This window comes from Pan paniscus, chromosome 21 (assembly GCF_029289425.2).
Source record: "Pan paniscus chromosome 21, NHGRI_mPanPan1-v2.0_pri, whole genome shotgun sequence".
Taxonomy (NCBI): Eukaryota; Metazoa; Chordata; class Mammalia; order Primates; family Hominidae; genus Pan; species Pan paniscus.
This window is the reverse complement of record NC_073270.2, coordinates 55,632,354-55,649,193: the sequence shown is the minus strand read 5'-3', so window position 1 is coordinate 55,649,193 and position 16,840 is coordinate 55,632,354. Positions and strand designations below refer to the sequence as shown.

The window sequence follows — 16,840 nt, the reverse complement described above, 5'->3', positions numbered from 1 at the left end:
GAAGTTTGGTTACTTGGGAGTTTATTTTTCCTCAAGCTGTATTTAGTTTTTTAATGACAAGACTTAAATTTTCTCTTCCATGAAACTGACAAATAGCATTTGAGTGCTATACTGTGAGCCTGGCACTTTTTATTTTTTAAATTTTTTGTAAAAAAAATTTTTTTTTTTTTTCGAGACGGAGTCTTGCTCTGTTGCCCAGGCTGGAGCGCAGTGGCGCTATGTCAGCTCACTGCAAGTTCCGCCTCTCGGGTTCACGCCATTCTCCTGCCTCAGCCTCCCAAGTAGCTGGGACTACCACGCCTGGCTAATTTTTCGTTATTTTTAGTAGAGACGGGATTTCACTGTATTAGCCAGGATGGTCTCGATCTCCTGTCCTCGTGATCTGCCTGCCTCGGCCTCCCAAAGTGCTGGGATTATAGGTGTGATCCACTACGCCCGGCCGTGTTTTTTTTTTTTTTAATTTAAGACGGGCTCTGTTACTTCCCAGTCTGGAGTACAGTTGTGTGATCATGGCTAGCTGTAGCCTAGACCTCTTGGACTTGAGTGATCCTCCCACCTCAGCCTCCCAAGTAGCTACAGGTGGGCACCACTATGTCTGGCTAATTTTAATTTTTTGTAGAGGTGGGGTCTCACTATATTGCCCAGGCTGGTCTCAATCTCCTAGGCTCAAGTGATCCTCCCGCCAGGCGTTTGTATCCTGACACTATGCATGATCTTGTTTACTAGCTTCAGTCATCCTATTAAATAGGCACTGTTACCATCTCCATCTTACATATGGGGAAATGGCGGTACACAGAGTTCAGATGTTTCCCAAAGAGGGGACTGCATCATCCAGGAGAAATGCTTGTTAGTAGAGACAAAGAGGCATTAATAACATTGGAAGATGTTTTTTAAAAGTTAATTCCATTTGAATTTTTTTCCATCCATTTAACTGTCTTGAGGAGGGAGTCAGTTCGATGCTACCTTGTCTTTAACAGAGAAACCTGGCATCAGACACAGCGTGTGGCAGGCTCTTAGCCAGGTTTTGTTACCTTCCAGGGCAGGCCATACTACTTTTCCATTGTAACAGTGATAGGTTTGCTTTAAAAATCAATTTAAGGGCCGGGTGCGGTGGCTCACGCCTGTAATCCCAGCACTTTGGGAGGCCGAGGCAGGAGGATCACCTGAGGTTAGGAGGTTGACTAGCCTGGCCAACATGGTGAAACCCCGTGTCTACTAAAAATACAAAAATTAGCTGGGCATGGTGGCGGGTGCCTGTAATCCCAGCTGCTTAGGAAGCTGAGGCAGGAGAATCGCCTGAACCCGAGAGACGGAGGTTATAATGAGCCAAGATTGTGCCATTGCACTCCGGCCTGGGTGACAAGAGTGAAACTCCATCTCGGAAAAACAAAACAAAACAAAAAAGGTGTTTTTTTCTTAAGTGAGGATTGACTTAAAAGCAAAATACATGGCAGAAACCTTAAGGCAGCAGCAGCAGGCCTGTGCCCACCCACTGACCACGCTGCTGTGTGGGCTCCTACCAGGCAGCTCAGCTGTCAGGGCAGACACTGAACAGGTTTCTCCATTTCATTTGCTGGCTGAACAAATACCCAGGCCTTGGGCCAAAGCCAGGCTTAGGTGCTGGATTGCTTTGAGCTACAGCATAGGAAGCGGCATTGCCACCCTGGCTGTCAGGGGTAGCAGTTTCCTGGAGACGCACACCTACCCTGGGAGAGCTAAGGAAGCCAGGTGCTTGCTCCCCATCCAAAAGGGAACAGAGACTTCAGAGCAGATTGCTTCATGGACATTACATGTACATGTAAATGACAAACATATTTAAACCTCTTTGGGCCCACCAGCTGGACAGCATTAGCTCTGCTGGCCGATCTGTGGCACCTAGGATGCTAGATTACCAATCTCAGGGATGAGAGCTGTGGCAGACACCAAATCTTACCCCAGTCTCCATCCCCTCCCCCTTGGTAGTAGAAGCCCCGGTTTTCAAATCTGTGGCCACCTATAGTAAAGATTGCCTTCCCTAGCCTTTCCTGCAGCCACGTGTGGTCAGATGACTGTCTGGTCCCTGGATGGAGAGGTGCTTTGTGTGGTGTCTGGGCATGGCCTTCAAGGAAGGGAGCTTGCCCTTCCCACCCAGCCCTTCTTCCTGGCTGGAATGGCTGTGATGGCTGGAGATGGAGCTGCTCTATGAAGCTGAGGGGGCCAAGCGAGGAAGGGGTGGGCAGCAGCTACAGCAGCTGGCCCTGATGCTCTGGAAGCTGCCCCCATGGCCTGCCCGTGCTGCCTGCCTCTAGGTCTGTTATATGAAAAATAAACTGTTATCTCACTTAAGCCCCAATTTGTCTATTTTTTTTTTTCTTTGAGACGGAGTCTCGCTCTGTCACTTAGGCTGGAATGCAGTGGCGCAATCTCGGCTCACTGCAAGCTCTGCCTCCCGGGTTCACACCATTCTCCTGCCTCAGCCTCCTGAGTAGCTGGGACTACAGGCGCCTGCCACCACGCCCGGCTAATTTTTTGTATTTTTAGTAGAGACGGGGTTTTACCATGTTAGCCAGGATGGTCTCGATCTCCTTACCTCGTGATCCACCCGCCTCGGCCTCCCAAAGTGCTGGGATTACAGGCGTGAGCCACCACGCCCGGCCTAATTTGTCTGTTTTTAAAACCTTTTTGTTTACAAAAGACATGAAGCCTAATCGGGCAACATAGTGAGACCCCATTAAAAAAATTAGCTGGGATGGTGGCACATGCCTTTGGTCCCCAGCTACTTGGGAGGCTGAGGTGGGAGGATCACTTGAGGCCAGAAGTTCCAGGCTTCACTGAACTGTGATGGCACCAGTGCAGTCCAGCCTGGGCAGCAGAGTGAGACCCTGTCTCAAAAAAAAAAAAAAAAAAAAAAAAAAAGCAAAAAAGTGATACTAGTATAATGAATCCCAGCTTCAGCAATTGAACAGTTAGTTACCAACTTGTGGCCAATCTGGTTTTGTCTCTACCCTGGCCATCCACTTTCCTGCTCCTGAACTCTTCTGAAGCAAATTCTAGATGTCTGTCTCATTTGTGAATTTTTCAGTGTTTATCTAAGAGACGAGGGCTTTTAAAACATGATACCTGCTATGGACTGCATATGTCCCCCCAAGAAAAAACAAATGTTGAAATCTAATCCCCCCAGTGTGCTTGTATTAGGAGGGCACTTTGGGAGGTGATTAGGTCATGTGGGTGGGGCCTTCACGAATGGGATGGGTGCCCTTACAAGGGGCTGAAGAGAACGGAGTTCTCCCAGCACAGGAAGACCCAGCGAGCTGACCGTCTGTGAACCAGGAATTGGGCCCTTGCCAGACACTGAATCTACCAGTGCCTTAATCTTGGACTTCTCAGCCTCCAGAACTAAGAGAAATAAATTTTTGTTGTATAAAAGCTACCCAGTCTGTGGTATTTTGCAGCCTGAACAGGCTGAGACAGTATTACCTTCACATCTAACTTTTTTCTTGCGACGTGTTTGTTGAGGAAACTGGATTATTTGTCCTTTAGAGTTTGCCAGAGCCTAAATGTTTACTTCAGCCTGCTTGTTGTTTTAGCACTGGGAGTAGTTGTTCTCTCTGTTTACCTCCAATTTCCTACTGTTTATTTGCACATATTGTGCAAAAGTAGAAAAATAAATACTTCTTATGGGAATGATTCAAGGCTGCAGCTTCATAAATGAGAGATGAGAGGAAATCACTTAAGGCAGGGGTGAGCTTAAGGGATGGGAGTAGGTCCAGGTTTTCAGACATGCGAATCTCCACTGGTAACACATTTCGGGTCCTATGTGAGGAGGAGGAGGCGGTTCAAGTGGAACTGCAGGACTATACGGTGTTCTATTTTTAATGTTTTGAGGAGTCTCCATACTGTTTCCATAGCAGCTGTACCCATTTTATCATTTTTATTTATATTTTAATTAATTTTCGTATTGTACCCCTGAACTTAATATATTTTATTTTTTTGAGATAGAGTCTGACTCCGATTACCCAGGCTAAAATACAGTTGGCATGATCTTAGCTCACTGCAGCCTCGACCTCCCAGGCTCAGGTGATCCTCCCACCTCAGTCGCCGGAGTAGCTGGGATGACAGAGGCACGCCACCATGCCTGGCTAATTTTTTTGTATTTTTAGTAGAGACGGGGTTTCATCATATTGCACAAGCTGGTCTCAAACTCCTGGACTCAAGCGATCCACCTGCCTCGGCCTCCCAAAGTGCTGGGATTACAGGCATGAGCCACCACACCCGGCCAGCGGTACCGTTTTATATTCCCACCCGCAGCACAGGAGTCCCCATTTCTCCACCTCTTTGCTAACACTTGTTATTTTCTGGGGTTTGTTTGTTTTTATAGCAGCCTTCCTAATGGGGTGAGATGATATCTTATTGTTTTGATTCATATTTCTCTAATGATTAGTGATGTTGAGCATCTTTTCATATGCTTTTCGGCCATTTATATATCTTCTTTGGAGAAATGTCTATTCAAGTCCTTTGCTCACTTTTAATTTTTGTTATTTTAAAAATAGAGACGGGATCTCTCTATGTTGCCCAGGCTTGTCTCAAACTCCTGGGCTCAAATTATCTCGTATCTCGGCCTCCCAAAGTGCTGGGACTACAGGCATGAGCCACTGTGCCCAGCCCTTTGCCCACTTTTTAATTGGGTAAATTTTTTGTTTTTTATTTGCAGTTCTTTATATAATCTGGATATTGATCCCTTATCAGATACATGATTTGCAAATATTTTCTCCCATTCCATAGGTTATCTTTTTCATACTGTTATTTCTTTTGATGTGCAAAAATTTAAAAGTTTGATGTAGTCGGCTGGGCGTGATGGCTGACACCTGTAATCTTAGCACTTTCGGAGGCTGAGGTGGGCAGATCACCTGAGGTCAGGAGTTTGAGGCCAGCCTGGCCAACATGGTGAAACCCCATCTCTACTAAAAATACAAAAATTAGCCGGGTGTGGTGGTGCATGCCTGTAATCCCAGCTACTCAGGAGGCTGAGGCAGGAGAATCGCTTGAACCCAGGAGGCAAAGATTGCAGTGAGCCAAGATTGCACCACTGCACTCCAGCCTGGATAACAGAGCAAGACTCTGTCTCAAAAAAAAAAAAGAAAAAAAAGTTTGATGTAATCCCATTTGTCTATTTTCGCTTTTACTACCTATGCTTTTGGTATAATATCTAAGAAATCATTGCCAAATCCAATGTCATGAAGTTTCCCCTTAAGTTGTCTTTATAGTTTTGGGTCATACATTTAGGTCTTTTATCTATTTTGAGGTAATTTTTGTATACAGAATAAGGTAGGGGTCTAACTTCATTCCTTTCCTTATGAATGTCCAGTTTTCCCAACACTATCTGGTGAAGAGACAGTCCTTTCCCCATTGAGTGGTTTTGGTACTCTTGTCGAACATCATTTGACCATATATGTGAGGGTTTATTTTTGGGCTCTCTATTCCATTCCGTTGGTCTATGAGTGTATACCTGTTTTCATGCCAGTACCACACTAGTTTGATTACTGTAGCTCTGTAATATACTTTGAAATCATGAAGTGTAACGCCTCCACCTTTGTTCTTTTTAAAGATTGTTTTGGCTATTCAGGGTCCCTTGAGATCCCATATGAATTTTAGGATGGTTTTATTTCTCTATTTCTGTAAAAAATACCATTTATAGGGATTGCATTGAATCTGTAGATCCACATTGGGCAGTATAGATCGTTTTGTTGTTGTTTTTTTGAGACAGGGTCTCGCTCTGTCACCCAGGCTGGAGTGCAGTGGTGCAGTCTTGGCTCATTGCAGCCTTGAACTCTTGGTTCAAGAGATCCTCCCACCTCAACCTCCCAAGTAACTGGCACCACAGGCATGTGCCACGCATGGCTAATTCTTAAATTTTTTTTGTAGAAACAGGGTTTCACTGTGTTGCCCAGGCTGGTCTTGAATTCTGGCCTCAAGTGATTTGGGAGGTCTTGGCCTCCCAAAGTGCTGGGATTACAGGCGTGAGACACCATGCCTGGCCCTATTTGTGTCTTTTAAAATTTCTTTCAGCATGTTTTATAGTGTTCAGTGTACAAGTCTTTCTTGCTGCTTGGTTAAATTTATTCCTATTTAATTCTTTTTGATGCTATTATAAATGGGATTTTTTTCTTAATTTCCTTTTCTGATTGTCCACTGTTTATAGAAACGCAGCTGACTTTTGTGTGTTGACTTTGTATCCTGCAACTTTGCTGAATTTATTTATTAGTTTGAACAGTTTTTTTCTTGTGGAATTTTCAGGGTTATCTACATATAAGATCATGTCATCCATGAGATAATTTTAGCTTCTTCCTTACCAACCAGGGTATCTTTTCTTTGGTTTTCTTGCTTAATTGCTCTGGCTAGAACTTCCAGTACTACGTCGAATTGAAGTGGTGAATGTAGGTATCCTTGCCTTGTTCCTGATCTTAGAGGATAAGCTTCCAGTCATTCACCATTGAGTATGCTGTCAGCTGTTATCCTAGATGGCCTGTATTGTGTTGCAGTAGTTTCCCTCTATTCCTAGGTGGTTGAGTGTTTCGATCGTGAAAGGGTGTTGAATGTGTGCATGTATTGCATGGTAGCTGGCTGTTGGGGTTTGCTTGGATTTGGGTCTGATCTCTGTGGTAAGAATACTTGATGCGTATTCTCTTATCAGGAGGCATATTATGTCGAGTTCTCTCCCTTTGGGGAATTAGCAGCTATTAAGGCTGTTACTTCCCACTTAGATCCATTATTTCACTGGAAGTTACAAAATAGAGATATTCCAATTCAATGATTTCTTCTTTGTTTGGCAGCTGGAATACTTCTATAAAAGGCAACTTCCCTGTGATGGTGGTTATGCGAATCTACACGATATAAAATTGTGTAGAACTAAACACACACACACACGAGTGCCTGTAAAACTAATGAAGTTGGAACAAGATCTGTGGACTGTGGCAATGCCAGTTTCTTGGTTGTGAAACTATTCTGTAGTTGTGCAAGATGTTACCACTGAGGGTAACGGGGGGAAGGGTACATGGGACCTTTCTGTACTATTTTTTTTGCAACTTCTTGTGAATCTATGATTTTTTTTTTCTTGAGACAGGGTCTCATTCTATCACCCAGGCTACAGTGCAGTGGCACGATCACAGCTCACTTTAGCCTTGACCTCCTGGGTTCAGCCTTCTGAGTAACTGGGACCACAGGTGTACACCAACATGCTGGCTAGTTTTTTTTAATTATATATAGAGAGACAGGGTCTCCCTATGTTGCCCAGGCTGGTCTCAAACTCCTGGGCTCAAGCAGTCTTCCCACCTTGGCCTTCCAAAGTGTTGGGATTACAGGTGTGAGCCACCACACCTGGCCTTACTCTTCTGTTCTTTTCCCCAACCTTTAAAAAATGTTAAAACCATTTTTAGCTCTTAGGTAGTACAGACACAGGAGGCGGGCTGGATTTGGGCCACAGGCAGTAATTTGCCAATCTTTGCCCCAGGGCTAGAAGAGGAATCGTGGGTGGAAGGGCCACAGGCCTCTCCGTGGTGACTGCATCAGTTTGGACCCTCACCTGTTTCCCTAGGGGCCTTCAAGTCACTCCATCTAATGCACTGCTCCTCTAGTTCTGGTCAAAGAACATGTGTGTTCCTTATTATTGAATTAATAAATATTCTTTATGAGAGAAATAGAAAATATATGCAAACAGCAAGATTTTAAAAGTTACCTATAATCGGCCAGATGCGGTGGCTCATGCTTATAATCCCAGCACTTTAGGAGGCCAAGGTAGGTGGATCACTTGAGGTCAGGAGTTTAAGACCAGCCTGAACAACATGGTGAAACCCCGTCTCTACTGAAAATACAAAATTAGCCAGGCGTGGTGGCAGGGGCCTGTAGTCCCAGCTACGTGGGAGGCTGAGGCAGGAGAATCTCTTGAACCTGGGAGATGGAGGTTGCAGTGAGCGAAGATCGTGCCACTGCACTCTAGCCTGGGCAACAAGAGCAAAACTCCGTCTCAAAAAAAAAAAAAAATTTACCTATAATCCTTCCACTTGGAGAGAACCAAAGTTAAAACTCTATGTCTATCCTTTAAGATTTTTTTCCTATATACACATACTGCTAATTTAATTTATAGAGCCACATCTATTGATATGGTTCTGAAATCTGCTTTTCTCAGTTCATGAAGTTATAACAGCATTATTTCTGTTGTAACAAAATACCCAACCAGAAATGGCAGATACAGAACATGTATTGCCCCACGTAATGAGATCCAGAGGGAGGTCAGTTCCAGGACTGGTTAATTCACTGCTCCAGCAGTGTCCTTAACAACATACAAGCCTTCTGTCTTTCTGCTCTGCCATCCTCAGCATGGTGGCAAGGTGTTCCCTCCTGGTCTCCAAATGGCTGCAGCAGGTAGAGGCATTACATCCTCAAGTAATGGGAGGCAAAGGTCAGACAATGGGAAGAGAACATGTCCCTTCCTTGAGTGTCTTTTTGAGAGTAAGGAAAGTTTTAGAAATTCCTCAAAAGATTGCTTCAGGCCAGGCGCGGTGGCTCACACCTGTAATCCCAGCACTTTGGGAGGCCGAGGTGGGCGGATCACCTGGGGTCAGGAGTTCGAGACCAGCCTGGCCAACAGGGCAAAACCCTGTCACTACTAAAAATACAAAAATTAGCTGGGCGTGGTGACGGGCACCTGTAATCCCAGCTACTCAGGAGGCTGAGACAGGAGAATCGCTTGAACCCATGAGGCGAAGATTGCAGTGGCCGTGAGCTGAGATGGTGCCACTGCACTCCAGCCTGGGCGACAGAGCGAGACTTTGTTTTTTGTTTTGTTTTGTTTTTTTTAATCGCTTCATTCTCCTGCCAAATAAGGTCACAGACCCATTCCTCAGCCAATCTCAGACAAGTAGAGGGAATGACCAGGAACAACCTGAACTGAGAACTGGCTCTGTTTCCCCTTGAAGCATACAGTCACCCATTACACGAACCACATGGGTTCTCTTAGCAAAGACAACAGGGCTCAGGGAAGAAGTGGTGGTTGAAAGGAACCACCAGGTCTTCCATATTAGGGATGAATGGGTGCGTGCTGGAGTACCAGTGTGTGTATTTTTATAAAAGGATGTACTAAAATTTCTACTTTCATTTTTAGTCATTTTAAAATCTCAAACAGCATTTAAGGAGAGGGTGAAATGTTTCTCTCTCCCTAAAGGTGGTAAAATGCTGGTCTGATAACGTTCTAAACCTTTTTCCACATCCTTAGAATCTTGAGCTGTTGGTAAATATTCTATCATCATTTATCTCACCAGTCCCTCATTCATGGACAAGGAAGTTGTTTTCCATTTATCCTCATTCAGATATTGCCGGGATGACCATTCTTGGAGTGCAGTTTTCATGCACTTTCCTTTTGCCCCATGAGTGGAACTGCTGGGCCGTTTTCAGGCTTTGGAGAGTTGTCACCACAGTGTCCTCTGGAGAGTGTGAGCCAGCTGCCCTCCCACCAGCAGATAGGAGCGTATGGCTCATCTTCGCCACAAAATGAACCAACTACATTTCTGTGCCCTTTTTTTTCTGTAAGCAAAGACTTATTTTCTTCCCCATTTACATCAGGGTATTAGCTGGCAGCTGCCTGTATGCGCAGAGGTTCCTTCTGTCCCCAGCACCAGACTGGTCCCAACTGATGCTAAGACCCCCCAGGTCTGCCAGGCGGCCTCCCCAGGCAGGGGGAGTGTGGCTGATGCCTGCCTGCTCTCCTGCAGGTCCATAAATATTTACAAAGAGGACCCTCATTTACGGGGCACTTACTGTCACCCAGGGCCTTGAGATGACTGTACTGGCCCCTGGCCCCTGGCCCCTGACCCCCACTGCCCTTCATGTCTCACATCTTCTCTGGCTAGAGCCAGAGGGCTGTGTTGTCCCTTGCTTGGGGTGGGGGGTTGCCTCCAAGAGGCAGTGGGGCCCCGCTCCAGGCCAGGTTCATTCCCCTAGTGCCCTGTGGAATAATAAGCGGGGGTTATAGGACCCTCAACTTTGTGCGTGACCCTCCAACCCCCCGCCAGCTTTCTAGCCTCTAAGGAAAATATTTCTTGCCTCGATTGCTCCCCTCTACCCTGAGAGCTTTTTTTAGGAGTTGAGAAGGTTGAAATACAAATGAAACATACCCTGTTCCGTGGGAACGAGGTGCCCACTCAGGACCACCCCCCACCTTTGCTGCCAGCACTCCATTCCGTCCCAGCTGACACTCTGCTCAGCACAGCGCAGCTCCACTTCCCAGCCGCCCTCGCAGGCAGGGCTGGCCTGGAAAATTCTGCTGTTAGCCAGAGTCCTTATCACTCTCGTGGTGCCTCCCTGACACTGAGGCCAAGTGTCAGCTACCACTTGTCATCACACTTGCAGTTTTTATTATGGTGGAGAAATATTTCTCTGAATCTGGGTTTCCACCAAAAGCGGGCCACGGGGAGCCCACTGTGGCCTCGGGAGTCTCCCCTGGGGTGGGCTGAAGCACAGTGTGGGAAGGAACCAGGAAACTCAGCTCTTGCCCCCTGGCTGGGGCCAGGACAGCTTCTCCTGACTGGTTTCATTTTACATCACATGCATTTTTGGTTCGTGCCTGTTACCTTCAGCAGCTTGGATGCCTTTGGAAGTACGTGGGGGTATAGATGAACTCACGACCCTTCTTGCCCCACATGCCACCACTTCTGATCAGAGGCTATGGATGCCCCCGCTCCTGCGGCAGGGCAGGTTCAATGACAGAATTTCCCCATTCCACCATCAGGCAAAGGCCTGTGGGGGACTGATCTGTAAGCCCCGAGCAGGAGGTCAGGCGGCCCTGCAGCCTGGGCAAACAGCCAGCGAACCCAGGGAGGAAGGGCTCCCAGCATCGTGAGGAGAAGCTGAGCCTGGCTAGGGGCTGAGCCTCACATGCTCCTCACTGAGGGCCAAAGGTGGGAACCAGACGCAGGCCAGCCTGACCCAGCCCTGCTCCTAAGCACTGTACTTCCTGGTGACATGGCTGCCACCGGCCCAGGGGCTGGGTAGCTGTGTGCCACAGAGCCCAGTCTAGGAGGTGTGACCTGCGCATCTGCAAAGCCACCTGAACATGAACACAGACACTGGCTCCAATTCAGCAGCATACACTTTATTTCTAAATAGGCATCCAGTGGCACGACTGTTCATACATCTATTCCTGACTCCCTTAAAGAGTCCAACGAGATGACGCAGGGGCTCCTGCATGGCAGCCACAGGTCCCCCATCTCTGACCCGCCTTCCCCTCCCAGCCCAAAGCCCCACCAAGAAGAGCAGCACATCACTGCTCAGGAAACAGGGGCCTAACGGGCCTCTTGCAGCTCACTTGGGGGAGAAAAATGAGTAAGTCTGGCCTTCATAATGCTTCTTAAAACAAAAACCCAGCACTCGTCATTTTTACAAAGGAAATGATGAAAAGGAATGTAAGATTCACATCCATCTTGAGGACAATTCAAGCTTCGTCATTTTGAGGACAATTCAAGATTTGCAGATCCCTACTTGGAGAAACCGTCAAAGCCTTTGGTGTAAGCCAGGCCATGCCCACCATGCAGGTGGAAGCAGGGAGGCCTCCCCATCCCAGCCTGAGGCTCTGGCTCCGCAGGGCTGGCAGCTGACTTTTGACCACGGATGCACATCTTCCCATCCAATCACAGGCCCACTGCTCACCAGCATTTCGCGCTCACTCCGAAGCCAGTGAAGCCCCCGCAGAGCAGCCGGGGAGACCAACTCAAGGGCACCAGAGACCACAGCAAGAAAATAGCTCGGGAGAGGGGGATGGGATGGGGCAGGGGGTGTGTGTTAGTCTTTCTCCTTCTGTTACATGCCTGATAACAGTGAAGCCCCTCAATGTCTAACTGTTGGACAACTGTTTGGGAAATGGCAGGAGACTAAATGGAAGGGGGCTGGCTCTTTATTCTCGAGGCCTTTATCTTGACTGTGAGATGGAGGGCGTGAAACGGAGGGCGTTTGACAGAGGACCCGGGGCTGTGGAGATGCCTTCCCGAGGACTCTGCTTCATGACTCCGCATCAGGAAGCTCAGGGTTTCCTACCCGCCCCCAGCAAGGGCAGCAAACACTGGCACTCACTCGGCAGGGAATGCGGGGGGTGGAGGGGGGCCTTTTCTCTTCTGCATGTGAAATCCTTGTCAGTGGCAGCAAACGGCCACTGAGCTTCTCCCCACACAGGAATCAGGCAGCAGTTCCAGCCCTGAGCCACCCCAGGCCACACCCACACCCCAGCCTGCCCCATCCTCAGCAGAAGTGGCCTGGCCTCGGCTACCCTGCTGAGGACTCTCCAAGCATGTGCGCCCTGCGGGAACACGGACCTGAGACTTCATGAGGCCAAGCCTTGCCGATGGCACCTTTGCCAAAGGTTTTAAGAAGGGTCCCCAGTCACCCATCTTTCAGCATTCCATGGCACACAAAGGAATCCTGTGGGCTAACCTGGGCGACTCTGGCGCTCAGGCCTGCCCCTTGGCCTCATGCCAGCCAGCCCGGCCCAGCTCACCCACTGTGAAGAGGGGTGGCTGGCTTAGGGTAGGGGCCGAGAGGGCTTCAGTTCTGCCTCTGGACAGTGTGTCTGACCTGCAGATGATGGAACTGAGCCACCCTTAGCCTGGCCCTGGCCCATCCCCCTGCACACTTACCTCGGGGACCTAGAAGCCAAGCCCTTTTCCCTGCGAGACCTCACACAAGCCACAGGGGGTGGTTGTTCCGAGGGGTCATAACAACTACAGGCTGCAGAAAGCATGGGATTCATTCCAAGAACTCGTTCCACACAGCAGCGCCTGTGGTGGAGGGGCTGCTGGCTAAAGGGCTGGTTTCCTCCAGCGCTCCCTGGCTCCAGCCTTCACTCATCCTGAAGTATTCCTCCTACACGCCACAGTTCTCCTGTACCATGGCCTAGACCCAGAAGAAAATAAATACACACGCAGGAAGATATAGTTAAGCTGCGTATTTTTATATCTTCTATGCATTCACTGCCCCAAATAGAATTATTGGGTGTGCTAAAGGTAGACAGCAGCAATTTGTTATTCTCAGGCAAAAAAAATTGACCCAGAAAAACAGACTTCTATGGCCTTTTGTTACCAAGGTGAGCCAAGATTGCCAAGGAACACGGGGTGCCCTCATCTCTTGGGGGCACTCTCCCAGGCTGCTGACCTCACCTGGCCGACAGGGGGCAGAAGAGGCTCAGAGGAGATCGAGGCAGGTGCTGGTACCTCCTGGGAACGGTCCCGCCACCCCCTTTGCCCCCAACAAATCCTGGGGCCCCTCCACCAAGCCCCACATGCTCTTCCGCCACAGCATCGTTTTCAAGTCTCAGCTGAAAGTGTGAGGCCAGGTGTGACGTGGCTAAGGGCTATCACACCTGGTGACGAGGGGGCAGACGGAAATGGGATCTGACTCTTTTCATTGCTTTATCTGTGAATTTAAGATTAGGAAAGAAAGAAATCCTGGCAAACTGAGTTTGCAAAACAACTTATATCTGGGAGATGGGACCCTAAACTTCAGGGGAGAGTGAGTTCTGGCAGGGGCGCGAGAACAATCTGGTCTCAGATCCCTGCCCCCACTCGCCCAGGGGCAGGCAAAGGTCCCCACCCTCTGACTTCCTCTCTTCTCCACTAAAAGGAAATGGTGGAGACCAAAATTAAGCAAGGCAATGGCTCAAATTATGGGGTTGAGGAATTAAAAAAAATCATATTTTAGCTCTATCAAGTACACATTTACTTTTCATGCAAAAAGTAAACAGTGTGCTTCCTGCTCGGCTGGCCTGCTCTGACTTCAGGGTCAAGGCGAGGTGGTAGGATCGGGCCTGGCCTCTCATTCCTGGCACAGAGGAACCTGGAAGGTCCTGAGGTCAGTCCCTCCTGACATCTGGAGCCACACTGCCTGAGGTGGAAGAGATGGAGATGTGTTTGCTCTAGCCCAGGGTCCATGCTGGCCCATGTGGGCCCACTGTGTCCCCAGAGAAGCAGGAATGCACATGATCAGCCCAGGGTCCACGCTGGCCCATGCAGGCCACTGTGTCCCTTGAGAAGCAGGAATGCTTCTTAATGATGAATTAAACCACCCCAGGGTGCCACGTTCCAAGGCTCCCTGGGACCCAGAACCACATACGGAAGTTGGCAATGGCTCTTTGATGAGCTGAGCAGTTTGAGGCTCGTCAAAGGGGAGATGAGGAGAGGATGGGAGTCATTCCATCTGGACATGACTGGCAGCTCCTCACCCTGAGATGGCTGAGGGGGCCAGGCCCCTGGGACAGGGCTGGGGTGTGTGTGCGTGGAGCGTGTGCTCCAGGATGCTGGGGCCCCAGGTCAGAGTAGAGGAGGGAGAACTGGGTGCTGCTGCTCTGGCCCCTGCCCCAGTGCTTTGGGGACCCTAGCATGGGTGACGAATGGGATCCAACGTGGTAGGGAACTGGGAGAGGGGAAAGAGGATGGAACCCTGATTAGCAGCGAAGATGGCAGCAGTGAGCCGACACTGCAGGGCCTCAGCACAGTGGCCTCCGATTAGACAAAAGAACAACCGAGTACGGGAATGGTGGGGAGGGAGATCAGATGGCAGGAGGCGACTGGAGACTCTCAGCACTTTGCTGTAAAATGCAAATCAAGACAGCAGTTGTGGGCCGGCAGAAACCCTGTGCCTCTAGCTTTTCCCTCTAGAGGGCGCTCTGACCCCGCAAGATAAAAGCCTAGAGTTGCAGCTTGCAGGGGGCTCTAAAGAAGATACCAGAAGGTACCAGTGTAAACATTCAGAACATGCCCAGAGAAGGGCAGCCGCCGTCTGCTACCCAGGGAGACAGACTGCGAAGTGCCAATCAGGTAAAGGACAAAAGGTCACTCCGTTTCTCTCTGAGGGAGCACAGGAAGTATCACAAAAGGCAGCGGGAGGTTTTCAGGATTTCTGGGCCCTGCCACTTAGGTCAGAATTGTGGCTGCAGAGGCATCTTGATGACTCAAAGGCAGGTGGCTGACCCCTGGCTCTGCCAGTCCGGCGGGGGCAGCATGAAGGCAGTGGCTGGGGAATGGCACAACTGTAGATGGTGCTCCTCTAGGCAGGGGGCCGCAGGGGTCCTCTGGGTGGGGGGGTAGGCGCCCCAGCTTCACAGATGACTGGCACCTGGCCCCATGCTCCCTCCCCTCTGTGGGCTGAGGAGCCACACTGAGCGGAGGCTGGCTCAGGGAGGAGTCGGGAGATGACAGTTTCCCAAGAAGTCGCCTGGCTCCAGAGGCCTGTCAGGTTCTGGACTAAGGCGACTCTGCAGCCAGTACCTCGCCCCGCCCTCTTATGTCTTGAAGGGGCTGCTGGATGCACGCATCTCTGTGAGGCCCTTGCTGAGTGTCTGTGCGCAGCAAACGCCCATCCTGGGCCTGCCTGCCTGAAGCCTTGGCACCTGGCGTCAGAGCAGCTCCTGCTCGTCGTCCTCGGAGCCGGAGGGGCCCTGGCGTACCTCCTCGTACCACTTGTTGGTGAGAGTTTTCATCTGGATGCGCCCGTGGTGCAGGTCCTGGGTCGAGAGACACAACCAAGCCGTCAGGGCGTCAGGGGCAGGGCCATGGAAGGGAGGGGAGGCTGCTGGGTGTTTTGTGTGGGGTGTCTAGGGAGGAGGTGGGAGGCAGGGTGATGGCCACAGGCAACTTCAGTTTCAATTGAACAAACTGAGCTGGGATTGTTCTTTGTGGGGGTGGAGGTCACAGGAGGTGTCATTCAGAAAGGAGGAGGGAGCATGGCTTGAGGCTGAACATGTGGTCTCTGGAGTCAGACACACTTAGCTCTGCTCCCAGTTATGCCCATATTGGCTGTGACCTTGCGGGGTTACTGCACCCCCTTGGGCCTCCAACTCCTCAGCTGTCAGGGACACAGCTGCATCCACTGCACAGGATGCTGGAGAAGGAAGCGGTCGTGGTCACAGTCACTGGAGCTGCCTGGCTCCTGGAAGAGCGCACACACCGGCAGCTCTCAGGCCTGCCGGAGAGTGGAAAATGGGCCTGCTCAGAAACAAAGCGGGCAGCAGCGGGAAGAGCCCCACCCCTACCCAAGGCCTCCAACTAAAGAGAGGCCAGCAGTGCCCCGAGGGACAGAACCAGAGCCCTGAGCTGGGGGCAGACTTGGGCCACAGCTTGAGGCCCTGGTATGTCTGAAATTCCTCAGCTCCGATTCAGTAGCTGATCAATACCCCGAGTCTATCATCCAGGAAAACCAAACTGTGTTAACAAATCTATTATTAACCTCGCACTAAATGTGGCAGCGAAGGAAAAACAGCAGATGCCGAGTTCCACAAGCACGTCCAGCCTCCAGATCGGGAGGCGGCGGCCTGGCGGGCCCACGTGAGCTTTCCTGCCTCCCCACTCTTCCTCCACCCCACCCTGGGCCACCGCAGGTCCTGAAGGAGGCAGGCAAGGGACCCCCAGAAAGTGTGGCCTGGCCGGTATCCCACCTCCTGCGTCAGCCTCCGAGTGAAGAAGGGGTTCAGGTACTTGGCATCCAGCCACACGAAGCCCTTAAGGTCCTGCCGCCTGATGTAGTGGGCCTCGTACTCCTCCTCCGTGAGCTCCGACAGGTGCTCCGACTCCACAGTGTTGCCCTGAGCAGGGAGGAAAGGCGGCCCGAAGGCCACCAGCTGGCACCATCGGGGGGCACCTCCTGGAAGCCCCCACACCACCCAGGCCGCCAGTGTCCCCAACCCTAACTTCACTTGACCATCAATGCAGGGTGATGGGCAGCAGACGGCCTCCTGGGAGCCTGCAGGGAGGCAGGAACGTCCATCAGGGCACAATGGATGCCCAGGACCCCACCTAGGACAGCTAAAACAGAAGGACTGGGCCAGGCT

The 16,840-nt window shown here is 50.1% G+C and overlaps 1 protein-coding gene across 2 annotated transcripts in view; it reads right to left on the bottom strand.

Annotated features, from left to right (window-relative positions):
* Positions 1–11,106: 11,106 nt before the first annotated feature.
* SLC9A8 (solute carrier family 9 member A8) overlaps positions 11,107–16,840 on the bottom strand; it is a 79,366-nt gene continuing 73,632 nt past the window's right edge. For both annotated transcript variants that reach the window (XM_003809261.5, XM_034947719.3), the window contains exons 15-16: positions 16,448–16,594; positions 11,107–15,517 (exon numbers count right to left, since the gene is read on the bottom strand). In XM_003809261.5, the coding sequence (XP_003809309.1) occupies positions 15,410–15,517; positions 16,448–16,594 (255 nt within the window). In that variant the 3' untranslated portion in view covers positions 11,107–15,409. The remainder of the gene's footprint in view (positions 15,518–16,447; positions 16,595–16,840) is intronic.